General features: G+C 53.4%; 3 protein-coding genes across 5 annotated transcripts in view; 2 read left to right on the forward strand and 1 right to left on the reverse strand.

Annotated features, from left to right (window-relative positions):
- The first annotated feature begins 1,637 nt into the window (after positions 1 to 1,637).
- LOC113425653 (uncharacterized) lies at positions 1,638 to 8,653 on the forward strand. Of its 3 annotated transcripts, XM_087969048.1 has the most exons (12): positions 1,642 to 1,791; positions 3,055 to 3,098; positions 3,701 to 3,764; positions 4,840 to 4,980; positions 5,228 to 5,311; positions 5,705 to 5,760; positions 5,852 to 5,986; positions 6,105 to 6,147; positions 6,846 to 6,911; positions 7,952 to 8,081; positions 8,194 to 8,264; positions 8,350 to 8,653. In XM_087969048.1, the coding sequence occupies exons 1-12, from the start codon at positions 1,747 to 1,749 to the stop codon at positions 8,533 to 8,535; spliced, it is 1,065 nt and encodes a 354-aa protein (XP_087825174.1). In that variant the 5' UTR covers positions 1,642 to 1,746; the 3' UTR covers positions 8,536 to 8,653. The 3 variants fall into 3 exon arrangements, with proteins under 3 accessions (XP_087825176.1, XP_087825174.1, XP_087825175.1); XM_087969050.1 differs by lacking the exon at positions 7,952 to 8,081 and having other exon boundaries at positions 1,638 to 1,791; positions 8,350 to 8,484; XM_087969049.1 differs by lacking the exons at positions 1,642 to 1,791; positions 3,055 to 3,098; positions 3,701 to 3,764 and adding an exon at positions 4,387 to 4,492 and having other exon boundaries at positions 8,194 to 8,653.
- Positions 8,654 to 9,278: 625 nt separating this feature from the next.
- DENND6B (DENN domain containing 6B) lies at positions 9,279 to 14,924 on the reverse strand. Its single transcript, XM_087969046.1, is given in 21 exon segments — positions 9,279 to 9,578; positions 9,893 to 9,967; positions 10,174 to 10,276; positions 10,602 to 10,711; positions 10,794 to 10,847; positions 10,946 to 11,035; positions 11,457 to 11,521; positions 11,708 to 11,773; positions 11,981 to 12,075; positions 12,160 to 12,241; positions 12,244 to 12,254; positions 12,400 to 12,522; positions 12,812 to 12,867; positions 13,589 to 13,651; positions 13,748 to 13,827; positions 13,983 to 14,088; positions 14,167 to 14,247; positions 14,355 to 14,467; positions 14,547 to 14,589; positions 14,663 to 14,701; positions 14,777 to 14,924. Coding segments are annotated over 21 exon segments (1,740 nt in total). The 5' UTR covers positions 14,921 to 14,924; the 3' UTR covers positions 9,279 to 9,437.
- Positions 14,918 to 27,608, forward strand: part of PPP6R2 (protein phosphatase 6 regulatory subunit 2) — a 42,340-nt gene continuing 29,649 nt past the window's right edge. Inside the window, 2 exon segments of the mRNA XM_087969045.1 lie at positions 14,918 to 15,066; positions 15,600 to 15,784. The gene's annotated coding sequence lies outside the window, so the exon portion shown is untranslated.

Below are 27,608 nucleotides of genomic sequence, written 5' to 3' on the forward strand. Positions count from 1 at the left end.
TGCTGGGAATCTTGACCAAGAACTGAATAGCTCGTGTTGTGAGGGATTCTCTCCCTGTGTTTCCGTCTCGGAAGCTCCTTCACTGGGGTGCATCACCCATCGCATACCTCCAGGGTAAACCTTTGCAGAGGAGCTGCTATGGTCTGCCCCCTCCCTTTCAAAGGCCAACCAGCTGGCGGCTGTTAGGGTACCTGAGCAGGTCAATTCTGAAGGTGCTGCCTGGCCTCTTGGCCGGCGCTTGTCCGCTCCTGTGGCAGCAGAGAACCGTGGGCTACAGTTGCCGTTTTGTGCTCCTTTCTTTCACGTTTTGGCTCCCGGTGCAGAAGGCTTAGCCATCCCTCCTTCCGCCTGCCTCTCTGGGGAGGGGAGGTAGAGGGCCCCAGGTGAGAGGCCCAGAGCAGCTGCAGCTTATTGGGTTCCTTAGAGTTCTGCCATCTGGACAGCCAGAATATGGCATGTTTATAGGTCTGCGGAGCGTGTTTTTTTCATTCTTTCCGCGCCAGCAGTTTTGGAAAGAAACTGGAAACAGGTTTGGATTTCTCCGTCCAGCCATGCAAAAAGAGAAAGGAAAGGGACTGGGCCTGCAGCGAGGGAGAAGCTTTGGAGTGGGGTGGGGATGAGTTGGAAAATCAGTTACAGGCTGTGGAAGGAGAACAGAAGCGAGCCCCCAGGGCACCCCTGTGGGCTTGGCAGCGGCCTGGAAGGCCTTTGACCCCTCTATTTTAAGCCCAATCCCATGATCTCCAGTGGAGCTCGGAGGAGGTGGGGAACAATCCAGAATCCCTGCTCTGCCTGCCTGTCCCTCTGCTCTCCCACTACCAGGCAGAGGCTTCCAGCGTGAAATCCCCCTGGGAGCAGATTGGGCAGCCATTCCCAATGCTGCAGGCTGCCCTGTTCTCATCCCTCCCCATCCTCCCCCCCATCCTCCTCCAGTGGAGCTGCTGCTAACCCAGGACTGCCACTCTGCTGGTCGGCCTGTCTGGAGGGAGCTTGCCACAGGCGGCCTAGTGCTTTAGAAACGGAGAGGGGTGACTTGGGGAAGGGGCCTCCTGGCTCCTTGAGGGAGGAGGAGGAGGGTTGGGGCTAACTCTGAGGCTAACTCTGCCCCGACCTTCTTCACTTCACGGATCTCCGGCTCCTGAGCGGCAGGGACCCTTCTGGTTGGCTCAGTTCATGCGAAGTATTTTCCTTAAATCGCTAGTTTGCTCCACACTGGCCGAAATGCCTGGCATGAATGGTCCTGTGAGAGACTGGACGGTTGGCAGGCTCCCCTTTCGCCCGTGGTGCTCAGTGGCCAAATGCGGGCACCGTCTCGCTCTCCCCCACCTCCCATCGGGCGGCTTTTTAGCCGAGGGACAGCTGAGCCCTGAGGGTGGGCTGAGCTGCAGCCTGAGTCCCGGCAGTCACTTGCCAGGCAGGTTCTCCTTCATGGGGCCAAGCCCTGCCCAGGAGGCTGTGCAGCAGAGGTCCGGCCAGGGGAGGTTGAGGAGCCAGGGGCTCAGCAGGGCAAGGGAGCCGGAGGCTGCCCCCTCCCGCAGGGAAGACCTGGGAAGGGCGCCCCTCCCCTTGCGTTGGCTCAGGGCTGCAGCCAGGTGAAGCCTCAGGCAAGGGGAGTGGCCTCAGATGCCCTTGGGGCAGCCTCCAGCCAGGTCGCCTTGCGCAAAACAGCTCAGCTGAGAGGGCGGGCCCAAGGTGGGGGACGGGGCGAGGTCAGTAGCCGAAGCTGCAGCAACAGCAGCCGTCCCCATGGCTGAGGAAAGCAAGTGGGGCTCGCCCCTGCCAGCCGACAAGGTGCGCCCTCCGGGGAGGCAGTGGTTTGGGGGAGGGCAGAGATCACATCGTTTGCCTAACCTGGATGCGGCTGGCCTGGCAAAAGGTAGAGTTTGGGGCCGGGCTAGGCTCCCTCCCTCCCTCCGTCCCTGGCCTTGCACAGCAGTCCGTGGGAACGCAGAGGCTGCACTGTAGGTGGTGTGGAGACCACCAAGTGGACTGTTCCCAAAATGGCTGCCAATTCCAGGTACCCAGCCCAGCTTGGAGACTGGTGGGGCCTCCCAGTCCAGCCCTAAGAACAGTGGATCTGCGCATGTAGGATGTCTGGGGTGCAGGTTACTCAATGCCACCCCCACCCACCCCCCGGAGCTGAATGGGGAGCCAGGCTGGCCTAGGCAGGGTGAGCCAGGGCACCCCTCACCTCGCTGTGGGCAGGCGGAGCTCCTTCCTTTCATTCACATAGCCAGGTTTCTCAGGCCAGGTGGCTGCAAGTCCTGGGCACTCGCCCTGTAGTTCCCTCCCTTTGGCTGCCAAGGCCAGCCAGGAGCCCACATCTGCCCTGGCACTGCACCGGGGGGGGGGGGAGGCAGTTCTTCCAGGCCCACTGCTGGCTTTCCAGGGCAGCCAGCTGGCCTTCTTGCTGGTTCGCTCTGCCCGGGAGCCACGTCTCCAAAGCTGCCACTGCCGGCCGTGCCCTGAACTCCAGCCCCTCCAAAAGAACCCAGGACAATAAGAGCCAGGCAGCCGTGGGCTTCGGCCTCGGAAACAAGAGGGGCCTGATTGCAGATCAGCTTGGATTTTGTCAGCAACAAATTTTTGCAAACTAACCTGAATTTTCTTTTTCTTTTTTTAACTGGCTAACTGCCTTGTAGAGTATCAGAGTAGCCTATCAAAGTGTTTAGTAAAGTATCCCATGACATGCCGCTTTAGCCAGCCGATGAAGTGTGCTGGCCATTAAGCAGAAAGCGTTGCGGACTCCCCCTTTGGAAAAGGCACCAGGGTTTGGATCTTCTCGGAGGAAAGGGCGGTGAAATGCTTTCTAGAATTGAGTGAGATAGCGAGCACCCTAAAATACAATGCGCAACGGGACATCAGCAGGTGGGAGATACTAACCTAAGGCCAGATTTAGTTGAGAAAATGCACAATTCTTCAGAAACAATCCAATGCGCAGGTGAGGGAAACGGGGGGGTGGGCATTTGGAGTGACAGTAAATCACAAGCCGTGAATTGGCAGCGTGATGTGGTTGCAATTCTAGGTGGCACCTTCATCTTTCTGCTTCTCTAGATCCTGGTCTTGGTGTGGATCTACCTGGTGACCCTCTCCCTCAGGTGAGCAGAGGGGCTAGCTAAGCTTCCGTGCCGGACTCCCAGGGCACAGGGGAGCCTCGCTCGCTTCCCCATCTCCAGCAGCCTCAGGAACCCGGGTGACTCTAAACCACTGGGTCTGAACCTGGTCTTGCCCTTCCTTCTGTGGGGACGCACGGGACAAAGGAGCTCTGGGGCAGGGTGGAAATTCCCCACTCTGGCTCCCCTGCAAAGGAGGCTGGGGGCCCATGTCTGACCCTAACCCTAGCATGGGCTTCCTTGTGGGCCTGCTGGGGGGAGGGCAGGGTGTAAGGTCCAAGGCTTGGGCTGCAGGGCAGTTGGGGGAAGGGTAGCAGGGGTCTTTGGCATCATTTGTGAGTGATTTCCCCCCCTCCTGTGGCTGCTGCATGAGTACTGTGCCTGCCTCGGGTGCGGGGGGACGGGACGAGGGAGGCCCCTGTTCTCAGACAACGGGTGCTGAATGGGCGGGGCAGGGGGAAATCCTGGGACTTCTTCCTGCTCCCAATGCAAACTTGGCTCGGGGCAGGCAGAGGAGGGAGGGAAAAGCCCACCAGCCCTGCGGTGGGGGGGGGGGGGCACTTGATCCTGCCGGGTTTCTCTTTCAGCCTGCTGGGCAGTGCCTCCATTCTGGCCATGGTCGTCCGCCGAAGACAATGCTGCTGTGACCAGGTCTGATGTTTGGCAACCTGCTTTATAGTTCACTACTCCTCTGGGTTTCCACAAGGCCCTGAATTATTATAACACAAGCTGTGCAAGGTTTAACACACACACATACCAACTGTACACTCTGACGTCTGAAAGTTTGGCAGGGGGTCCCTGATGCCGAGATGCCAATCCCTGCCGTGGGCTTGGTTGATGCACCCCCGAAGGAAGCCGCCTGTCCCTGAGGGCCGCTGCCAAGGGCAGAGTGCGGTGCAACCTGTTTTCCCTTTGCAGCCTTTCTATCTTGCTGCTTCATTTGCACAGCTCTGAGGCTGTGCGGTAAAACACCATAAACAACTGAAAATGGGGGTCAAAGAACTGTGATAAAGCACACGTAATTCTACCCGGAGAGCTAATTTTTAGGGAAGGCCACCTGCAAAAATGCCTAAAAGGGCAACAGTGGCCGCTGCCCAGCCCCTGGAGATGGACAGCCCCTATCCAGGGCCAGGCGTAGGGCACAGGAACCTCTTGGGAATGGGTGCGTTTTTATTAACCATGGAACGATTCTTCCTCCTGTGATTGATCCAGCACCAGCCCTGAAAGGCTGAGGCTGCCGCCCCAGGCTGAGCGGCATGGCAGCTCTGATTTCCTGCTAAAAGCCTGGCACTTCCTGGCACAGCTGGCTAGTTCAGGCTGCCAGGACAGGCGCAGAGACTCCTTGAAAAAACGGGTAGGCCTCTTCACTTGAGAAAGGCGTAAGGACTCCTTCCTTGGGCGGGGGGTGGTGGACTAGAAGACCTCCAAGGTCCCTCCCAGTCCTAGGAAAGTAGGGGCCTACCCAAGGCAGGTTTCCCTGTGGGTGTTTGCGCTGTCCAAATGTGGCTGCATTCAGCCGACACTCCCCCCTCTCCCCCGGCTGACTCGGGTTCTGCAGACTGCCCACCGAGGCTGCCTCCGCTTGGGCTGTGCCCGGCTGAGGGAAAAGGCTGGAGCAGCCTGTGTTGGGGGCCAAGAGAGCCTATGCTGCAAGGAGCACAGAAAGGAGGGTGGCTCTGCCTGCTGGTTGGCTGGAGGGGGCCTCTGACCTGTTGCTTGTCCACAGCTCCGGCCTCTCGCCCTCCTCTCACTCGCGGACTTCCTGGGCGCTGCGGTGCTGATCCCCACCATGGCCATCCACCTCCTTCCCACGCAGCGTTTTGGGGCGGCCCATGGCTTCTGCCTGTATGGGCGGATGTTTGGCATGGTAACTCTGCCCCTCCTCGGGTGGCACTGGAGGGGGGACAGCTGTGTGTGTGGGAGGGATGAGGGATGATTCCTTGCTGGCCCAGCCCATTCCGTGCTGGGGAGGGGGCTGGACGGGGGAGGGGGGGGCGGCCGCTTCCTTCTCTCCTCTTTGGCCCCCCACCTGAGAGTCAGAATGGGATTGGGGAAGGGAGGGTTCCAGAGGGAGAGCAGAGCCCATGTGTGCCTCGTCCCCTCCTGCCCCTCAGATGTTCTACGCCATCTCTCTGCTGATGGTGCTCGTCTACGCCTGGGAAGTGAACCGGGCGGTCAGAGGCTGGAGAGTGACTCAGGTATGGGCCCTGGGGGTCCTCGGGGGTGCAGCCCAACCCCCCCTGCCCCCCCCCATGCTTCCTTCGCCCTGCTGCTGCTGCAGCCATGGGCGGTCTTGCCTGCCTGAGCGTGTGGACGGGCAGAGGCCGGACGGGGAGTTTGAGAGCAGCTCTCTGCCCCAGAGCGCAGGCGGGAGGAGGGCCCAGCTAGTCAGCCCCAACCTTGGGCAAAAGCCTTCGTGGCGCTTCCAGTTCTGAAGTCCCAATTACCCGTGTGTGCAAGTGAGCGCATTCCCTTCAGAGGGGAGCTGGGCTGCCTCTGCTGCCTCTTCTTCCCCAAGGCCAGCAATGCTCCCACAAGAGCATCCTTCTGTTGGTGCTCCAGCTCTCGCTCTCTCTCTCTCTCTTCCCCAGGACAACAGCTCCTGCTGCCTCAGGTTCCAGCTGGCTCTGCCCTACACCCTGGCCTGGTAGGTAGAGTGCAAGGGAGCCTGCGGATGGCTGGAGGAGGGTCTCTGGCTCTCTAGGGCTCCTCCCCAGAGATTTCCCTTTGCCTCCCAGGTTGCTCCCTTGCCTGGTAGTTCTGGCTCTGATGGTGCTACGCAGCAGCGGGCCCCTGAGTAGCGAGGCCCTCCTCCAGCCTTTGCCCCAGGCAGGCCACGACTCCTCAGGGGCCCCCAACCTCTCCTGCTCCAGGTGGGCATCTCCTCTGGGTCCCAGAGGGTTAGGGTGTAGTAGTCGTCCTGCAGGATGTGGGGCCTGGGCTGGGGGCTTGAGACCTGTCTCACCACCTTCCCTTCCTTCCCCCTTGCAGCTGCCTGATTCTCATTCACCTCTCCCACAATTCCTGCTATAAGGTATGGCAGCCCAGGGTCAGCTGTGTCCTCCAGTCTCCCTTTGGGTTGAGAGGGGTGGGTGGGTTTCAAAGTATCCTTGACCAATGAGGGCCCACGAGGCCAGTGAAGGGCAGCCTCCATTGGCCCAGGCAGTTGGCGTCACTGGTCGGCTGCTGTTATGAGCTGGAAAGGCCTCCTAAGTCCTAACTAAAGCGGAGGCTGGGAGTGGGCAGCTGGCGAGTAGACCCTCTGGGAGGTTGCCCTCAGGGGGTCCAGGCAGTTGTAAGAGGGCTCAAATTGCTCTCAGTGCCTTTAAAAGGACGCTGGGTTTGCCTGCTTTTTTTCCCTACTCCCTTTTGGAACTAAATGTTCATCGCTTTTAGCCATTATAAACCTTTGCATCAACAAATTTGAGAGCACAAATTTCCTTCAATACTTAGCAAAAGGTTTAAAGACAATTTTGAGGAATTAGATTCTAGAGGTTGACATAGACGGGTTGCTATGCCCCGTTACCCTCAATGGTGACATCAGGTCTGGAATGAGGAGAGGGGTCAGTTTGTTGAAGAGAGATGGGGGGAGGGCGATGAGTAGCTCAAGGAGGAGCGTGCACTTGGGCTGAAGGGGAAAGCCACTTCTTGACGCGCAGTGCTTTTCTTGACCGTATTCTGATCCTGCTGCCCAGACCCCAGGCAGCCAGGCAACCCCCTTCTCTCCCCCAGCACCTGGGCAGGGAGAGCAGCATCTTCTTCCTGGCCTTTGTGGTCGTGGTTGTGTCCGCTTGCGTGGTAAGTGATGCGCGTGGCCATCCTGTTCCGTGGACTTCAACCTCTGGAGGTGGGAGAAACGAGAAGACCCCGGCCGATAGCTTGGGGAGGGGGCTTGCTTACCAAGCTAGAATCTGCCCAGACCCAACGAAGGCGCTTCAGGGCACAAGAGCAAAGCAAGCGGGAGAGCTTGCTTTTTCTGAAGCTCCAGGGGCTGGGTTGAAACATCTGGCTAAGGCAGGGACTTTAAAGGGCTGTTGAGAGGCCAGGCCAGCTCGCACGCCCACCTTCCCTGCCTGAGCCCAAACCAAGCCAGTGGCAGAAGAGCCGCCCCTTGTCCCTGGCTTTTGCCCCGCTGGCTTTATGTCATGGCCAAGGAAGCCACCTCTGGTGCCAAGAGGAGAAACGCTTGGTCGATCATGCTAAAAATGTTATTGGACTTTAAATATTGTGAGTTTTAGGGTGGAGCTTTACAATCAGTGGCAGAGCTCTGTCCGCAAGGCAGGGGGTGGCCGGCCTCTGGCCATTGGCTGCTAGGGTGGGCACGGAGCCTCTGGGTCCCCAAAGACCCCTCGGAGGTTGCCTTCTGTCTCCCCCAGGATCTGCCCCCCTACCAGGAACAGGCCTTCTCCAAGAGGGCCGATGGGGACAGGAGATGCTGAATCTGCCAGGCCCCACAGGGAGGACGGGGCTTGCCCCCTTTTACTTGAGGGGTGCCCTCCAAGCCGGGTGGTTCCATTACCCAAAGCAGGGAACATTGTTTGGGCTACGTGGGGTGGGGGTGTTGTTCTCGGTTTGTGTTCTGTTTTATTTGCCCAACATGGCAGAGGCTTTCCTTTGGCCGACCGGCCGGCCGTCTCCAGGGCTGCTGCTCTTTCTCCAGCCCCAGGGCTCCGCTTCTCTGCAGAGTCCGGAGCAGGCTGGGGCCTCCTCTCCAGAGCTTCCGCCCTTCCATGCGCTGGGCTGCTTCCTTTCCCGCTTGGCTTGTCCAGGCTGGGGGCTGCTGCCAGCCGAGGTTTGGATGGGGCCTTCCTGATGGCATTGCCCCCCCCCCCGGGCAGGTTCTCTACTGCAGGGTGAAGAGGTGGCCATGTCGGGACCGCCACGGGCTGCGGAGCGAGGGGGGCCTGGCTGGCAGAAGCCGTGTCTCCCGCAGCTTCCAGCTGGTCCTCGTGCTCTGCTGGATGCCAGGTCAGTGGCCTGTGCCCATTTTCCAGCCAGCCGGCCTGCTGCCGAGCGCTTCACTGTAGACGGGCTGGCAGGCTGAATGGAGGCAGTGACCGGCCGGCCTTCTTGTCCACAGCATGCCTCCTCGTGGTGCTGTCATTCACCGGCCTGCAGCTCTCCACCCTTTTTCCTCTCTTGGTGGCCACGGTGAGTTTGGGGGGGAGAGGGACCTCCTCGGGTAGAGGAGAGACACCCGGAGGGGAATTACGACCAGCTTCTCTGCCCTGCCCAGGCCCTGACCGCCCCCCTCCAGGGCTTCTTGCACAGCCTGGTCTACGGCTGGTTGCGGGGCAGCTTCCGCCAGGAGGTTGCAGGCGAGCGGCTCCCCCTGTATTGCTCGCCAGACCTGAAGGCCACCTTCGATGACTCCTTGGCTGCGTCCGGCTACCCCTGGAAGCCTTCAGCTGTGCACGAATAAAACACAGGGACCTCGGAGGTCTTCTAGTCCAACCCCCACTTGAGCAGGAGACCCTGAATCATTTCAGACAAATGCCTGTCCTTTAACATTCTGCTAAATAAAACGTGCAGGGGCTATAGCCCACGGCCTCTCTTCCATGGGGGTGGCGGGCACCCCTCTAGTTTTGGATCCCCCCTGCAAAGTCTAGGGGCCTTTGAAGCAGGGGAGGGAGGGGGACAAGGAATCCCACCCTTTGGACGGTCAGTGCAGGAGAAGCAAATGCTGCCAGCAGCCATGGCTGCCCTCGCAGGGCAGCTGAAGGCCCCTTCTCCCATGACTTCAGACGCCCTGTGGGCAGCGCCAAGCCTCCGCCCACCTTGAGAGGCATCCTGCCACCTCGGGGGCTCCTAAAAGGGTGAGGAGGTAGGAGAGTATCGACATAGACCCCCTGCTCCCCCCTTGCTCCAAGCCCCCATTCCCTCGAGGGCCAGGAGGCGGCCGGGAGGGCCTTTTCCTCCCCTGGCGCCTCAGCTGAGCCACTGAAACGCGGGGGGAATGGCGCTCTGCATGGTTCCTCCTGCGGAGGCCCTGGGGTCTTCCAGTCGTCCCCCGGGCCAGACGCGGGGAGAAGGAAAAGCCGCCCCCCCAATCAAAGAAGCACCCCATTGGGCTTCTATTCGGTGAGCTTTTTAGCCAACTCTCTGCCGGGCTCTGGAATGAATTTGGAATTGGGGTGGGATAAAGAGCTCCGCTGAAAAAAGCCCTTCTGGCGATTCAGCTTTATTAGCTTCTCTCGAGAACACACCACCACTGTCCATCACGCAGCAGCAACCCACGCCCACTAGGCCGCTCTGCTTCCACCCAGGCTGGGCCCTCCTCCCCTCGCCTCCCAACCCCCCTTGGACCCCAGGGAGCTGCCCCCTTCAGCTGGCACTGGCCGCCTCCTGGTGACGCAGGGTGGCCTGGAGGTCCTTGGGCAGCGACTGGACCACAACGGCAATGTGCTGGCACACTCGCTGGAGTGTCTCCTCTCTGGCAGGGAGGCCTTGGCTCCTGGCTCGAACCTGCACGGGGGAACCAGACAGCAATCCCCTCCTCCGAGCCCATGATCCTGGCAGGGCCCCTCTGGATGAGAGGCCGGCTGTTCCCAAGACTCTTGGGCCCCCCCCCCTCCCCCACCACCCCCAGTGCCACTCAGTTGCTTTCCATGCAACGGCTGCATTTGCCGGGGGCAGTCCATTGTAGGGGGCCAGCGGGTTCCCTCTGTTCCTGGAACGGCTTAAGTGGTGCCTTGTGGCCCCTCTTCAGGCTCCCCTGCACAGTGACCACGGGGTGGGGGGGTGGGGGTGGGGATTGAGGCTGAGTGAAAACCGCTTACCAGCTTCTCTCGGAGCTTCAGCACCAGGTCCACCGCCTCTGCCTCGGACTTGTCCACCATCCAGGCCCTGACATTCTGAGGGAAGAGGAGCAGAGGAGGGGCCCCTCCTGCGTGCCCATGCAGCAGCGCCCGCCCTGGACCCTGAGCCTGCTTCACCCCCTCAACCCCCCTCCCCGCTGCTCTAGAGCCTTGACCTGCAGCGAGTGGACTGAGGCGGGTGTGTGTGTGTGTGAGAGAGAGACCCATTCAAAGGTGCCCCCACCAACAGTCTTCCCACCCACCGCTTCAGCGATGGCCTCCAGGTGGAGAGCTTCCAGCTTCTGCCTCATCTCTTGGTGCCTCTGGCGAAACCAGCCGTCGAAGTTGGGCGACTTAAAGAATCGCCTGGGGGAGAGGAGGGGGTGTCAGTCCGGAGGAGCCTCACCCAGGACGGGCTTGGCCAGGTTTCGGTGGCAGGAGCCCACTTAGGCTGGTTCTAAAGAGCGTCATGCAACCTGCTGGTGGCTGCGTAGTGCAGAGCCCGGCTCTTCTGTGGCACGAGGCCTTGGCTTAAAAGGGCAAATCTCTCCCAAGGGAGCATCTGGGTCACTGCCCCAGGTGGGGGTGGGATTAGGGACCAAGACGGGGGTGTCCTGCCTGGGGGTTGCTCTGTGCCCACAGGTCCGGCTCTTGGGCTTCAGGGGCTCTGAAGGGGGCGTGACTTGCCTACCTGTACAGGGCCAGCCAGTCGCCCTTGAGCACACAGGTGAGCTGGGGCCCGGCCTGGTCCAAGCTCTTCAGGAAGTCTTCCTGGTGGAAAGGGCGGATCCGAGGGGGAGTCTAGGGAGAGGGAGGGAGGCAGAAACCGGGCAGCCAGAGAGCGGGGCCCACTCCAGCACAGGGGAGCCGGGAAAGGCCTCACCTTCCACGGGGTGATGGTCCTTTGCAGAGGCATCAGGCTTGCCATGTAATGCTCCTAGGGAGGAGGCGGCAGGTGGGAGTCGGCTGGGGGAGGAGCTTCCCAGGGGGCAAGGACAGTGGGGAGCTGTGGCTCCTCCCCCCCCCCCCACTTACCAGGGGGATGATGAAGCTCTGGGTGAGCTCCAAGAGCTGGCGCCTCAGCAGGGCGCTCTGGGCCTCGGACGGGCGCTGCTTCTGGGTGCCCTGTGGAGCACAGCCAGAGGTCAGCCAAGATCCACCACCCCTGCCCTCCCCCCCCCCATTGCAAAGGGGACATGGCCCGGGGGGCTCCTCTCCCTCATCAGTTCAGGCAGCAGGGACGGGGGAACCCTCCAGGCCCCGCCTGCCCGGGAAGGGCCTCAGGAGGGGGCACAGGGCAGGGAGGGGAGGTGCGCTGAAGCCTGAAACTAGCCCCTCAGCAGGCCCACCAGGCCCGCCCCCCCCCCGCCTTTGTTCCTGCTGAGCTGCTCCGGGGGAGCTCAGGAACCTGGGCAGCCTTGGCCCGAGGGGCCCGGTGGCCGACTTTGTGCCTCCCATCACCCCCCCGTCCTTCTCTCCCGACTCTGCGAAGGGAGGAGGCCCAGGAGAGCCTGCAGCCCTTTTCCGGGGTTCGGCTCTGACTCACCTTCAGGAGCCTCTTGATCAGCGTCTTGTCCTTATGTAGAAACGCTTTGTGTGACGTGTAAAGTCCTGGAGGGGGGAGGGGGGGTGCAGAAGAAGAGCCAAGCAGAAAAGAGGCAAGGAGGGTGGGGTGGGGTGAGGGAGGGAGCCACCCTCCTTGCCAGCTGCAGAACAGGCCTCCCGCTTGGGCCTCCCTATCCAGCAGCAGCAGCAGCAGCAGCAACTGGGCAGGAAGAGGGTCAGCGGGAGGCTCACCTGGTTTGGTGTCCAAGGTCTTCAGCTTGGCAAGTTTCTTCAGCTTGACCTGCTTGGGCAAGTCCCCTGCATGGGAGGAGCAACGCGATGCCAGGCTGGGCTGCCATGGCCAGACCCCCTTGCCCAGGCTGCAGGCCGGATGCGGCTGCCCCGTGGGAGCCAACCCTCCTCCCGCCTCCGACCTCGGGCTCCACTGCCTCTCGTGCCGATGCTACGGGCAAGCTCTCTTGGCCTTCCCCAGAGCCGCACCCAGAGGGCCCAGCCCTGCCTTACCAGCCACCCGGAGCTCCCCGAGGCGCAGGAGGTGGGGCCAGTGCTGCAGCATCTTGATAAAGAAGGGGTTCGTGACGCCCAAGAGCACGCTGGGGCTGGGGGAGCAAGAGGGGGGTAGGGGTGAGGCAGGGGCTTCCTCCCGGAGCCCCTCAAGGCACCCTGGGCAGGAGGAGACTCACGGGCCCTGCGTCCGGGTCGTGTACTCCTTGAACTCGTTGTCATGAATAGTAAAGTATGGGCGGAAATCACAGCAGTACTTCAGGGCGCCAGGCAGCTGGGGGGCGAAGAAAACAATTCCGGTTGGAGAGCAGCTGGGGAGTGGGCAGTGGGGAGGCTGGGCTGCATGGAGGGGGCCCCTTGGCCAGGAACTCCCTATAGGCCATGGCAGCTTCGCAGGGGACGGTAGGCGAGTCGGGTACCTGGCTAGGGCAAGGACCATCTCCGAGGACATGGCAGGAGAAGGGGCCACCACCACCAGGGGCTCCCCGAGCAGGACGAGCTCCCACAGCAGCTGAATGTGGACCAGCACCGACTGGAAGCACCTGTCCCGAGAGCAGAAAAGGGGAGAGGGCACAGCTGGGCATCGAATGTGGACACACCAAGGGCTGCCCTCCAGCACTGTGCTGAACCACGCAGCCGCCAGCCCCACCTTTGGTCAGGTTCTGGCTCAGCCCCTCAGGGTGTGGGGTGTGAACCCCCATCTCGAGCGCTCCCAGTCTCCTCCCCCTCCTCCCTGTTTCTGTAGCCCAGGCTGGTCTGAGGGTTTGGCCAGGCAGGTTTCCTCCCCACCCTGGACAGGAGCTGGTTTTTTTTGCAAGAGCGAGCCCTCACCTGAAGAGGTCCAGTTCAGCCACACTGGGGAGGATGAGGGGAGCTGGCAGGAGGTTCTGAGCAGGGAGAGAAGGGCAAAGGGCAAAAGGCTCTGAGCCTGGAGGGACGCAAACCTTCTTCTCTCTGGACACGCTTGGAAGGGGAAGCAGCCAAGGTCTCCAAAGGAAGAGCCCAGTCCAGACTCTGTGTGTGGCCTGGATGGAGAGGAGCATCCAGAGAAACCAGACCCAATTCAGAGCGGAAGGGGTGGCGTTGCCGGCGAGGGACGTTGTGGCTATTTCTAAGCAGAAGCAAGGATGCACTAAACCACCTCCCCCACCCCACCCCCAGGCGTGCGCACACACGGGCAGAACGTCCTCTGCCTCACTGCACCACAGGAGAGGCAGACCAGGGCTTGTGGGCTATGCCATCTGCCAGCACAGGGACACCCGGGAAGGGCTTCAAGCGGGGTCCATGGGCAAGCCCGGGGGGGGGCAACCCCCACACCAGCGGCTCAGCCTTTACAGCCGCTCGCATCAAGCACTGGGGCCAGGCAGTGCTCAGGGGAAAGGCTGGAAGAGGTTGAGCTCCCATGCCGGCCTTCCCAGGCAAGCTCCACAGCAAGTGCGGCCAGAGGAGCCGCTTCTACTCTGGTGGAAGGCTATACGGATAGAATCTTGCAAAGCGGAAGGGACGAACTTCTGGCCATTCGGTTCTTTCCCTGACCGCTGGGAGCTCCTCCTCTTCCCCTTGTCGTCCCAAGGCCACCCGCAGGTGCCACTAAGGCTGACCGCTCACCTCCCGAATCAGCGGCTTGGCGGGGCAGGAGCCGGGCTTGTCCACACGGGAAGGAATCCTCACCTGCACCAGAAAGAGCAGAGCAGCAAATGGAGCCCCCTTCCTGAACAGAGCCGCCCGCAGTAAGCGGCACCCAGCAGGAAGCGTCCCGGCCCATACCTGAATAACCACCCCCATCACCGGCAGGTTCAGCGTTTGGCCGGGCATGGGGGGCGGCCACTGGTCGATCTCGCTGCACACTGGAAGAAGTGCAAAGGGAGCAGCGGCTGAGCGCTTGGCCTGCTCAGGTCCAGGAGCCCGGAAACAAAGGGGGCCCTCTGGAGACCCCAGCTTTCCCTCCAAAAGGGGTCCCGGCCTTGGGGTGATCCTAGGCAGCCCACCCCCGCGCCCTCACCTGCCTCCAGACACGGATCCAGCTTCTCAAAGTACTCCGGGGCGACCAGGCGCAGCAGCGAGTGGAAGAGGGTCACGTAGGGCAGCCGAGTCACCAGCACCAGCGACTGGAGCGGAAAAGCGGAGACCCTGAACGGCCCTCCTCCCAGGGCAGGCCCTCCCCTCCCCTCCCCTCCCCTCCTCACCTTCTGGAAGTAGCCTCTCTGCACGGAGCGGTCGCGGACTTGCCGGAAGAAGACGTAGCCGAAGAGGTGCGCTGGCTCCGGCTGGGGACAAGCAGGGCAGCCCTCTCACCTCCGGCCCGCCAAGGAAAGCGGGGCGACCGGGAGGCCCCAGCGGAGCCCCCACTCCGGACGAGGAGACCCCGACCCACCTGCAGGCTTGGCGGGGCTTCCCGGCTGCACCGCCACTCGCCGGCCGCCGCCGCCCGTCCTCGCCTCGCAGACCGGCGGAAGCGGAAGCTGAACTGGGTGTCCCCGAGGCTCCCTGCGGCGCAAGCGGGAGGAGGGGGTCAGCGAAGGGGCCGCTCCAGCCCCCCCCCCCCGGCACGCCCAGCCTCACTGACCGGAGTAGGAGTCGGGGAAGGCCAGGTAGCAGACGCTCGTCCTCTGCGGGGGGAAGGACGTGAGAGGGGCGCGGGCCGCCCGCCCGCCCGCCCCCTCCCCTGCTCCCCCCCGGTACCTCCTTCTCGGTCAGGCGGCCGTCCGGCGGATAGATGCACTGCGGGAGGAGCAGAGCGACCGTCAGCCAACCCCCGGATGGGACGGACCCCCCCACGCACCCCCAGCGACCCACCTCCAGGGCCTGGCCCAGCTCCAGGTCGAAGGTCACCGCGCAGACGCACTCCAGCCACGCCGACAGCCGCCCCCAAGGCAGCAGCGCCGGCGGGGAAGGGCCGCAGCCGGCCGGGGCCGCCATCGCCGCCGGTAGGACACGCATGCGCGGAGCGGGCTCGCCGTCCGCAGGTTGGCCTCTCGCGCGTGCGCGCTTGTGCCCCCGCCGCCATTTTGCTTCCGGAGCGGCGGCGGCGGCGGCGGAGCGAGTAAGGCGGCCGGTCCGTCAGCACGGAAGGAGCCGCCTGGCCGGTGAGGGCGCGTCCCTGGCCCCGGTGTGCCCGGCCCTCCCCTCCGCCGTTGCCTCCTGCTCGGCTTCCCTGGGCCCACGGGGGAGGGAGCCCCCTGCCCCCGGCCGGCCTCCCGCTCAGCGCCTCTGTTTTCCGGCCCGGCCGCGTCGGGGGAAGAGAGAGAGGGCGCGAGACGCGGCTGCCCTCCGGGGTGAGCGGCTCTGTGCCCGCCCAGGAGAGGCCGCGGAGCCCCTCCCCGCCCGGAGCCTCCCGGGGGGAAAGTCCCGGCCCTGGTGCGACTTCGGGGGCGGGCAGGAGGCTGCCGGGAGCGACGGCTGGGCCCCTCCGGAGCCGCTTCGGGTTGGGGGCGGGCAGCGCCGTGGGGGCCGCCTAGGAGCCCCTCCCCTCCCGGGCCTTCCTCCGGCGAGGCTCCCTCCCGGGGTCTTCCTCCTTTTACCCCCGCGAAGTCCTGCTCTTCCCCGGCAGCCGCTTTGCCCGCCCGGGTTGCGCTTCCTGGACCGAGCCGCCTTTGACCCCCTTTCTCCCGCTTCTCAGGCGGGGACGATCCAAGGCAGCCGCCTCCGAAGTCAGGCTCGGTGCTGAAACGCCTCCTTGCCGCCTGCGGGGAAGTTCCGGCTTTTGAAAGGAGGCTCCCCCGGATGGCTCCATCCAACGGTTTGGCGCCTGACTGGATCCCCGGCAAGCCCAGCGGTGCCTAAAGGAGAGGCGATAAGTAGAAGGTGCGCCTGGGCGATGGGTTGGTTTCTGAGCGCGAAGGGCCAGGTGTGCCTGGCAGGTGACCAGAGGACCCCTGAGAAGACGGTCCTCCTCCTCCTCCTCCTCCTCCTCGGCCTTTGGTTCCTGCCTGGCGAACTCTGGCCTCCGGAGAGGCTTCTTCACAGCTCCGCTCTCTGGGAAGCCGTGGTGGGAGGCTGACTGTGCTCCTCTTCCCCTTCCAAGGTTGAGGCGTTTCTTTTGGTAATCGTGGAAGTAGGAAGCTGGAATGTTTTTAAGTGAAATGCCGGAGCGGCGGCTTTTTAATTTCTGGCTCATAGACCGCCATAAAGGAGGGAGTGATGTGGCCTGCCTTGTTTTCTTAGGCTGGTTAGAATTTAGAACTTCCATTAGGTGACTTTGAAATAGATCGAAAAATGAAAGGGTCTCAAGCAAATTTGGAATTTCCTTTTGGCCTAAATGGGAGCCTGATTTTGTCCCCGTAGAGGGGTACTTCTTTTCAAGCATTTCCTCAACACGAGGTAGCTGAAGCCAAGCGCTACTTGGCAGGAAGAGCCTGGATGGGGGACCCCAGAAACTTTCCCTGGGTGGGAAGGAGGACGGTCTCTGGCTAGGCGGTGGCTCCGATCTGCCCAGTGGCTCTTCTTACCCTGCTTTATCTATCTTTGCAACCCACCAGGTTTCCCCAGGTAGCTTAGAAGAGAAACAGGTTTGCAAGTGTACTGATTTATTTGCTATGGGAAGCGTGAGTGTATCACCCACCTGTGTTAGAGGGAGCAGTTTCACCCCCAGTTTCTTTGGCTGCACCATTTGAATCACTCTTAGGTTAGGGGATTCAAAATTAGAGGGACAAGGCGGCCACTCTGCAGCTTTTTGTGAGTAAGGGCGGACTTCCTTGAGACTCCACCTTGAGAATTGTTTCCCTAATGGAACCTGGGAGACGGAGTGCCGAGGAAAGCCAGTTGCGTATCAAGCAAGGCCTCTGAAGGAATGTCCCTGTTCCTGGAGGCTGTGGGAGAGACTGGATGGGCCGGAAGCAGCTCCGGCTAAACCCTAGCAGCAGCAATGTCGAGGGAGGAGTGAATGCCCCCCTCTGGGTTTTGGCCTTGAACGCGGTTGCGCTAGCCCAGCTGGACCTGACATGCACTCTGGGGTCCTGCTACAGGAAGTGGCAGCAGCTGCGGCTAGAAGGGCCTTTGCGTAGGTGCCAGCTGTGCCCTTTCTTAGGATGGCTGAAGCCTTGGGTAGATCATTGCCAGGTGGGACGTGCATGGAGCTGCCTTTCAGGACCACTTGGAAGCTACAGCTGCCCCAGAATGTAGCCGCATGAGCAGTGATTAAGCTTGGCTGTGTCGCAGATGCTTCGTGAACTGCCCTGGCTACCGGTTGGCTTCCAGGTGCAATTCAGGGTGCTGCCCCTTACCTCGCCTTTCCTGGGATGGAACCTAGAAGGAACCATCTGCAGCTTCTGTGTGTCCTGTAAGATCTGACAGCCTGACTGAAGCTGGATCTTGCCAATTAAAGAATGCCAATGAGTAATACCCAGGAAGAGCCCCTTTTCTGCCATTGGACCTGCCCTGTGGAACAGGGTCTCTCCAGGGATTTGTATGAAACGCCCCCCGCCCCCCCCCAAAAAAACCTTACTGGCTCCTAAAAGAACATTGCAATCATGGCTATTCTCTGGGCCTTGAATTAGCCTGGTTGTATGACTTTGTTGTCTTGCTTTTGAATCTGCTGGTGGTGTTTCTTTCAACGGATGTTATCTACTGGGTTTTATTGTTGACTTTATAGTTTTTCAATATGTTTAGCTGCCCAGAGTCATTTGGTTGGACAACCTAGAAATTTGATTCATAAATAAATGTTGCTGCATTACAAAACAAGACTTCCATTGCCTATTATTAATCAATTTTACAATTTTCAGCTGAAAAGATTAAAAAAAGAATCCTAGAGATAATAAAGATTTGTTTTGGTAGGCTTTATTTTTGTAATTTATCTGTATGTATATTTGTACAGCCTTATTTCCAGAGTAGTTTGGCAAGTGGGTGGCCATATAGAATGAGTGAGTCAATCAATCAATGAGAATATTTGTTGAAATGTGGGGTGCTCTCTGAGCTTGGTTGTTTTCATGCAGATATTTCATTACCCAAACTAGGTGGTAACATCAGTACTAGTTGATTTATTTAGCGTTTGGCACGTGTTAGCCAGGGATCACTGAGGTGGCTGGCTGCCTCTGTGAAAGGAATTTTTTTGAGCAGTGTTATCTTTACCTGCGGGATGCCTGAATGCAATCAGGGGGAGGCTCCTTTCTTGTCCCTCCGCGGTTTATTCACTCATGGGAATCGAACCGCCAAGCTGCCAACCTCAGGGGTACATGGGCCCAGCATCTTATTACATGAGCCACCGCGGCCCCATCAGTACTAGTGACTAATACTGATGATTTTACCTAATTTAGGTGATGAAACGTCTGGAAGAAAACAAGCAAGCCCAGAATTCACCAAGGACCCCGAATGAATGAATGAATGAATGAAAATGAAATTGCAAATGCAAATCAAATTTTGCCAGCGCACGTATGAATGATTTGGAAGACATCAAAATTCAGAATGAGCTCTGGCTGGATATAATTTTAAAGGGATGAGCCCTGGAAACAACAGATACTTTAAATGTTTTTTAATTTTATAAAAAGTTTTTTGTTTTTATAACAACAACAAAAACAAAACCTTTCTGTTCAACAGCGTATCAGTTGGGTACCTATATCTTTGTGCACATATTGTACATATTTTATATCTGTTTATAATTGCTCTAATCAATATTTTATATCACTTATATTATCCTTAACATTGTAATTATTGATTTTCAATGATACATTCCATATTCATTTTCTGATTCTAACTCATCCGTTTATCGGTAATGATATATTAGACTGCACTTACATATTTCAATTTCTTACTCTTCTATCCAGCCATTCATAAAATAAATTCCAATTTTTATAATAATCTTTTTCTTCTTGTTCTCCAATTGCCATTGTCAATCTACTCATTTCTGTACATTCCATTATTTTCTTAATTATTTCCTCATCCATCGGAATTTTCTCATTTTTCCAATTTTGTGTAAATACAATCCTAGCTGCTGTTAATACATTGATAATCAAATACATTAATTCTTTATTGTAACCCTCAGGCAAAATTCCCAATAAAAATGTCTCTGGTTTTAAGTCTATAGGCTGTTTTATCATTTTCTTCAGCCACGTGTATTCTAGTCCAATACTTTTTGGCTTCTGTGCATGTCCACCACATGGTAATATGATCCTGGTGACTTCTAACATTTCCAGTACTTCGCCGATTTTGGTAATTCTCAGGGTAGATGCCACCTGTAAAACATCTTATACAAATTCTCTTTATAGGCCGTTGACATAATTTATATTTTTTAGATCATAATATCTGCCATTTATCTGAGTCTATTCCATATCCAAAGTTTTTCCCCCACGCAATCATTGATTCTTTTACTTGTTCTTCCTCTAATTTCACTCCTAATAAATAACCATATAGTGTTTTGATCAACTTCTCTTCAGTGCCTGTTAGGATTTTATCCAATTCAGTCAATTCCTTATAAAACCCAGCCATATTAATGTCTTTTTCATACCTTGTATGTATTTGCAAATACAAATACCAATTTATATTTATCCCTTGTAAGTCTAATTCTTGCTTTGTTTTGAGTTCACCCTTTTCATTTAAAAATTTTTCATATCTAATAATGTGTTCCTTTTTAAATAACTGTGGATATGTAAAAGCTTCTAATGTTGATAATCAGACTGGTATTTTCATGTAATGATAGTCTCTTATTTTTCCCCACACTGTTAATAAAGCATCCTTAATGGAGTATCTTCTAAAATATCCATGTACCTTACTTTCTTTATACCATAAAAATGCATGCCACCCCAATTGTAAATCAAGCCCTTCTAGTGTTAATAATCTGGCATTTTTCAATACAATCCATTTCTTCATCCACATCAATATTGTTGCCTGATAATATAGTTCCTAATTAGGTAATTGAAAACCCCCTCTCTCCCTTGCATCCTGCAATAGTTTTATCTTAATTCTTGTCTTTTTCCTCAGCCAAATAAATTTCAACATCATTTTATTTAAATCTTCAAAGTATTTTTTTTCAGTCTTATTGGAATCGTCTGGAATAATATAATAGAATATAATATTTTTGGCAATATGTTCATTTTAATTGTTGCAATTCTACCTATTAAAGATAGTTGTAAGTTCTTCCATTTTTCCAAGTCCATCGCAATCTGTTGTAATAATCTCATAATTATCTTCTTTTTTAAAAAATTTTATTGGTTTTTAAAAACAAACATAAACAAAACATCAAGCTATCTTCCATGCGTGTACATACAGTGTGCTGGTTGGTTTACGGATTGTTTTGTGCTTCCATTTCGTAGTCTTCAATTACAATTACATTACATATAATCTCATATTGTCAATCAAAAATTAAATACCTTAGTATCATTATTAATCAATCATTTGATTGAACAGGTCAAGAAACAATGGTTGGAAACTAATCAAGGAGAGAAGCAACCTAGAACTAAGGAGAAATTTCCTGATAGAATAATTAACCAGTGGAACAACTTGAGCAACAAGGAGTATGAGACAAAGAAATTGATAAAAAGAGAGAAATGTGAGGTAATTTTGATGAACATTAATGGCTTAAACTCTCTGGTGAAAAGGAAGAAATATTTCATAACTTACAAAAACTGAATGCAGATATAATAGCCATACAAGAGGTGCATATAAAAGAGAAGCAAAAATACCTGCTAACAGAAATTTAGGAAATGCTTTTATGTCATTAGATAAGCAAAAGAAAAGGGGGTGGTGTTATACAAAAAAGATTGGATCTCGGCTAAAGAAATTTTTAAAGATAAAGATGGTAGGATATTGATGGTAGAGATAGAGTTAGAGAATAAAAAGATTCTTTTGATAGAAATTTATGCTCCGAATGGTCCACAAGAACACCTTTCAAAAATTGTATGATAATAATAAGGAAATACATTATGATAAGATTTGTATCTTAGATGATTTTAATGCAATTATAGATAAAACAATGGACTATAAAGCTGAAAATAAGAAAATAATGAGAAAGGTATTACCGAAAAATTTTCATGATTTGGCAAAAGAGGCTAAGATTTTGATGCATGGAGAGAACACCATCCAAGTAAGAAACAATTTACGTTTTATTCTAACAGACATCAGTCTTGGTCGATACTGGATATGGTATGGATGCCAAAGAAGCTTGTCTTCAGAAATAACTGAAATAGAAATTGAACCAAGCTTGTGGGCACATCATAGCTATATCAAGTTTAGCTGGAAAGATTGATCCAAGACACCAAGAGGGACTTTACAAAGAGTGATCCTAAAAGAGGAGGAATTTAAAATTAAACTGGAAAAGGAAATGAAACTCTTCTTTAAGGAGAACAAAGAAGAAGACACATCCCTACAAAACACCTGGGACACGGCTAAAGCATTTTATGAGAGGGGTGGTGATAAATTATATGGCGAATAAAAACAAAAATAAGCTACAACGAAAAGCATTAGAAATGGAATTTAGAAACTTGGAGATGAAGCTGCAAGAAGAACCAAAACAGAAAGAGATAATACGGATGGATTTAATAAAACATGAAATAAACTTGCTGGAAAAAGACCTAGCCCCAAAACTGAAAAGAAAAAAACAAAATGTACCGTATTTGAGAATGCCAATAAACCAGGAAGATGGCTAGCCTGGAAATGGAAGAAACAGGCAGAAAAAAGATGGATCACTAAGCTACAAAATGAACAGGGAGAAATATGTTATCAAGAAGAAATGAAAAGGAATGTAGTTCAGAAATTTTATGAGGATCTATATAAAGAAGAAGAATACATAACAGAAGAAAAAGTGATAAACTGTTTAAAGAAAACGAACCTTCCGAGAATATCGGAAGAAAAAAGCTTATTGAATAGAAGAATAAATCTTGAAGAAGTGACTTGGGCAATAAATAAACAAAAAAACAATAAGGTGGCTGGCCCAGATGCACTCCCTGCTGAATGATATAAAACCCAACAAAAATTATTAGGCAACAGATTACTTAAATTATTTAATGAAGTCCTGGATAAGACAAAAATTCCAAAATCATGGAAGGAAGCAACGATTATGATCATTCCAAAAGAAAAAAAATGACCAAACAAAGATAGCAAACTACAGGCCAATATCTGTATTAAATGTGGACTGTAACATTTTCGTAACTATAATAGCCAAAAGATTCAAGAAAATATTAAACAAATTTATGCACACAGATCAAAATGGCTTCCTTCCACATAAGCATCTTTGGAATAATATCAGGACAATTTTAGACATCATAGAATATTATGAAGATCGTAGTGTAGAACAGGTAGCACTATTATTCTTGGACGCTAAAAAGGCCTTTGATAATGTAAAATGGAGTTTCGTTCGGCAACAAATTAAGTATATGGATTTGGGGCAAAAATTCCTAAATGTAGTATTAGCAATATATCACAAACAAGAAGCTAGGGTATTGATAAATGATCACACAACAAATAAATTTGAGATACAAAAAGGAATGAGACAAGGATGTCCATTATCACCATTATTATCTATTTTGACATTAGAGGTATTAACAAGAATAATTAGGAAAGAACTGGAAATAAAAGGACTAAAAATAAAGAAAGAAGAATATAAATTACAAATCTTCGCTGATGATTTGGTTTTTATTCTAGAAGATCCACAAAATTCTGAACCAAAATTGTTAGGAATTTGGAGAAGCAGCGGGGCTAAAAATTAATAAAGAAAAAACTAAAATACTGACAAAAAATATGACAAACGCACAAAAGGAAAATTTAACGAGGATAATGGACACCAAGACAACAAATAAAATTAGCTATTTGGGAATTGTAATTTCGGCAAAATGTATAACCCTCAAAGAGGATAATTATACTCAACTAATTAAAAAAATAATCGAAGATTTTAGGAAATGGAGCGACTTAAGGCTTTCCTTTATGGGGAGAATTGCGTCTATAAAAATGAACGTATTACCAAAATTATTGTTTTTATTCCAAAATGCTCCAGTAAAATTAGAGAAAAATTTCTTTGATCAATTGGATAAGCTAGTATCAAAATTTATATGGCAGGGGGGAAAGCCCAGAATTAGACTGAAATTGTTGTAGGACAGTACTGAAAGAGGAGGATTTGGCCTACCGGATTGGGAAATATATCATAGAGCGGCTACTCTGACCTGGGTTAAAGATTGGATAAGTGTTAAAAATAAAAGAATATTAACATTAGAAGGATATAACTTACAGGCAGAGTGGCATGCTTTTTGTGGCAGGACAAACATCAAATTCATGGTTACTTTCACAGGAATAAAATTAGGTAGACCTTACTAAATGCATGGAATAAAACTAAATGGCAAATCTACGTTGAAATACCAACTTGGCTATCTACATTAGAAGCGTTAATGTACCCACATTTATTGCGTCGAGGCCAGGTCATTACATATGAGGACATATTAGATGAGAAGGGTGATTTAAAAACAAGACAGAGTTGAAAGATTTGGGATTTGAGATAGAATGGTGGGCCTATTTACAATTAAAGATATGAGTAAAGGTATTAGTAGACGGAAAACAGAATTAGATAAAATATTACTAGGAACGGATGAGAAATTGATTTAAAAAACTTACAAAGTATTATTAGAATGCAAACTGGAAGAGGAAAAGGTGAAAGAAATGATGTTGGCCTGGATGAAAGATTTTGGATATGGCATAAATTTGGATGATTGGCAAATTTTAGGGGACAGGAATAGAAAAATAACCTTTGGCGGCATCATAAAAGAAAACTTACACAAAATGTTTTATCAATGGCACATTTCACCATCAAAATTGGCAAGAATGTATCCGAAATTATCCCCTAAATGTTGGAAATGCAACAAAGAAATTGGAACATACTACCACGTATGGTGGAAATATGAAAAAGCTCAAACATATTGGCTAAAAATTAGAAATTGGTTAGAAGAGATGTGTAAAATTAAAATAGAATTTAGACCTGAAATTTTTCTATTGGGAATCAATGTGGGAAAATATAGAATAGGATACTTTATTGGCCAAGTGTGATTGGACACACAAGGAATTTGTCTTGGTGTAAATACTCTCAGTATATATAAAGAAAAAATACATTGGTTAAGAATCAAGAATCATAACGTACAACACTTAATGATATCATAGGGTTCAATCAGCAATCAAATCATACTAGGAAACAGTCAATATAAATTGTAAGGATACAACCGACAAAGTTACAGTCCTACAATCACAAGTGGGAGGGGATGGGTGATAAGGAGTGATGAGAAGATTAACAGTAATAGTAGTGCACACTTTGTAAATAGTTGAACAGCGTTGAGGGAATTATTTGTTTAGCAGAGTGATGGCTTTCGGGAAAAAACTGTTCTTGTGTCTAATTGTTCTGGTGTGCAGGGCTCTGTAGTGTTGTTTTGAGGGTAGGAGTTGAAACAGTTTATGTCCGGGATGTGAGGGATCTGTAAATATTTTCACAGCCCTCTTTTTGACTCGTGCAGTATACAGGTCCTCAATTGAAGGCAGGTTGGTAGTAATTGTTTTTTCTGCAGTCCTAATTGCCCTCTGAAGTCTGTGTCTGTCCTGTTGGGTTACAGAACCAAACCAGACAGTTATAGAGGTGCAGGTGATAGACTCAATAATTCCTCTGTAGAACTGGATCAGCAGCTCCTTGGGCAGTTTGAACTTTCTGAGTTGGCGCAGAAAGAACATTCTTTGTTGGGCTTTTTTGATGACGTTTTTGATGTTAGGTGTCCATTTTAGGTCATGTGATATAATAGAACCTAGAAATTTGAAGGTCTCTACTGTTGATACTGTGGTGCCTAGAATTGTAAGAGGTGATAGGATGGGGGGGCTTCTTCTAAAGTCTTCCACCATTTCTACGGTTTTGAGTGTGTTCAGTTCCAGATTGTTCTGGTTACACCACGAGGCAAGTTGTATAACCTCCTGTCTGTATGCAGATTTGTCGTCTCGAATGAGACCAATCACTGATTTGTCATCACAAACTTCAGTATTTTAACAGATGGATCATTTGAGATGCAGTCATTGGTATATAGGGAGAAGTGGAGAAAGCACACAGCCTTGGGGGGGGGGGCCTGTGCTGATTGTACAGGTATCGGATGATAAAAAAGAGATGATATACTTAATAGTCCATGTCACCACTGCTGCGAGATTAGCCCTTGCCCAAAGATGGAAAGGTAATGATATGCCAGATGAGATGGAAATAATTAGAAAAATTTGGACGTGCACTGAAATGGATAGAATAACCCAAGAATTAAAAGATAAGACTGAATCTGATTACTACAAAATTTGGGAGAAGTTTTACCCCTGGTTTAAAAAAGAAAGGAGTAAATGTATTAACGATGATTAATATTTATGTATATATGTAAATTTATATTTTTTGTTATATGTATTATACAAGGATGTAAGACAAATAGGTTTGTCAGGATGTATGCACCACGTTCATTATTTTTAAATGTTTTTCTTTTTGTTGTTCATTAATAAAATTTATATATTTTTTTTAAAAAATGGCAAACTCCCCATGGGTGGGTGGGTGGGGGGAAACGACTCACAGACACTCTGGTTGGCCACCCTTGAGGCTCACCTGGTTCTTGCCCATCCAGGCCCTCCCAGCCTCCAGCCTCGGAAGAGCATCTCCTGCGTGTTGGTGAGCTCACTCCACGGCAGCCAGTCGGTCGGTCGGAGGAGGAGGAGGCCCTGAGCCCTCTTCCCTCTTAACAAGACTGACCGGAAGCGGCCCCAGAGGAAGGAGGAGACCCCCCTCCCCCTTCCTGATGCCCAGGGCTGGTCCGCAAGGATGCCCTAGTCAACAGTACTGAATGCCCCAAGAAATCCAGGAGGGCCAGAAGCCAGGGGCCCTCTTCACCTGAGCCTCAGTTCTACGGCCGGGCCTGCTTCCAGCACGGAAAAGGCTCTGGGGTCGGTCAGATTCATTCGGGGCCCACCACCCTCTCCCCGCCCTCCCTTGGAGAAAGGGGGGTCCAGGGATGGCTCCTCTGGGGAAGGGGCCTGCCTCTGCCCCGAACTTGGCCTGCCCAAGCGGTGGGAGTCAGAGCCTTATCCCAGGGTCCGAAGGGAAGGGGATTCAGTTCCAGCAGGACTGAAGGGCTGTGGTGGTTTGGATCCGCCAGGGCCAGAACCCCCCTCCCCCCCGTCTGCCCCGGAGTTCGGGTTCAGGAAGGGTTTTCCTGGGCTTCTTGCCGCTTCCGTTGAAAGAGCAAAGGGTCCGTGTAGCAGGAAGGACTTGGTCCACACTCCTCTTTTGTACCCCTTGCAACCTTTTGTGGGTTGGGCTGGGGTGTCTGGACTGCCACTCCCACCCTACTGGCCTTGTTGTGGGTGGACTGTCGCAAGGGGCTGCCTTGGTGGTGGTGGGGGAGGGGCCCAAAGCCCCTCCCCAGGCTGCTCCCAGCTTGGCTATTTTTGAGAAGTCTTTGAAAATCCAGCCTCCCCCCGACTGGTGGGGGTTGTTGGCTAGCTTCCTATGCGGAGGCTTTCTTCCGAGAGGCACATTTTATTTTTCTCCCTTAAGCTTTCCCTGTCCTTAGTGCTGTGTGCTGCCCAGGCTCTCCTCCTGGAGCCAGACGGATCTCCCAATCCAGTCGGCCAGTGTGAAGTGGCGGGTGGCCCTTCCAGCCGAGAACCTGGGTGGGGCCCTTTTGCCCTCCTTTCCGTGGTCTTCCCTTGCCTGAAGGAGCCCGTGTTTCATGTTGGCCTTGGGTTATCCGGCCTTCTAGCCGCCCAGTGGGAAAGGAGGGGGCGACCTTCGCCTTCGGACCCAGAAGCGGTCAAGGGAGCCAGATTCCCCTGCAGCTCCTGGGCTGCGTTTTAAAGCCGAGAAAAGGGGGCTGGAGAGATGAGGATGGAGAGGGGTTCGCTCCAGCCGGCCTTTGGGAAGGAGTTTGTGAAGGCAGGCGCACTTAAGCTTTTGAACCTTCAGAAGCTTTTTCCTGGAAAGTCCACAGGACGACGGGGGGGGCCGTTTATTTGAGAAGCCTTTAGCCGGCTCTGGTGAGCGTGCAGAGGGAGAGGGAGAGTCTCTTCCTTAGCCTTGAACGTTGAACACGTCTTGGGATGGAAGCCGTAGGAATTGTTTCAGGCCTCCTCCCAGAGGAACGTCTCTGTTGCCCTGGTCAGTTTGGTTGTCATTTGTGTTTTTTTCTAGTTGTACAACATCTTTTTTGTGTCACGGTTATCATATTGCTAAAACTTTAGTAGATTTGGAAGTGAGCACTGTTCCAGAATACCTTTCAGTGCTTTTTTATTCCAAATCTCTCAAAAATGTGTTGAATGGTAGGAAAAGTCCACCTGAGATTATTCTGCGTCCAAATCACAAGCTTTTGAGAAAAGACAACTAAGGGAAGCCTCTCGACTGGCTGTTCAGCCCCCTTGGATCTGCCGAGCAGGACTGGCAGGTGCTCCAGCCTTGGTTTTCCACATGGACTTCAGGTGACAGACATGGATCCGAGTGTAAAGAGAGCTCCGCCCTCTGGGGGGGCCCTCCCTCCGCGCGCACCCCCGTCCCCCGCGATACGCAGGCTCAGCCTTTTGGGTGCCCAGCACCCCCCCACCCCCCCACACACACACCAGGCCTTGGGCGCTGAGGGCAGCTGGGCCCGTTGCCCCTGCTGCCTGTACAGGAGACCCTAGTGAATCAGGGCTGCCCAATTTCACAGCTCCCCTTCCTGGCCTT

This window comes from Notechis scutatus, chromosome 6 (genome assembly GCF_049901735.1).
Source record: "Notechis scutatus isolate UNSWTSFEM ecotype Mainland chromosome 6, rNotScu1.2, whole genome shotgun sequence".
Classification (NCBI taxonomy): Eukaryota; Metazoa; Chordata; class Lepidosauria; order Squamata; family Elapidae; genus Notechis; species Notechis scutatus.

What these genes read in the sequence shown, in the direction of transcription:
- LOC113425653 (XM_087969048.1), top strand. Translation starts at nt 1,747, where the DNA reads ATGGCTGAGGAAAGCAAGTGGGGCTCGCCCCTGCCAGCCGACAAG. An exon ending in GAGGCTGGAGAGTGACTCAG is followed by an intron (nt 5,312 to 5,704) that starts GTATGGGCCCTG and finishes TCTCTTCCCCAG; the next exon opens with GACAACAGCTCCTGCTGCCT. An exon ending in CCCACAATTCCTGCTATAAG is followed by an intron (nt 6,148 to 6,845) that starts GTATGGCAGCCC and finishes TCTCTCCCCCAG; the next exon opens with CACCTGGGCAGGGAGAGCAG.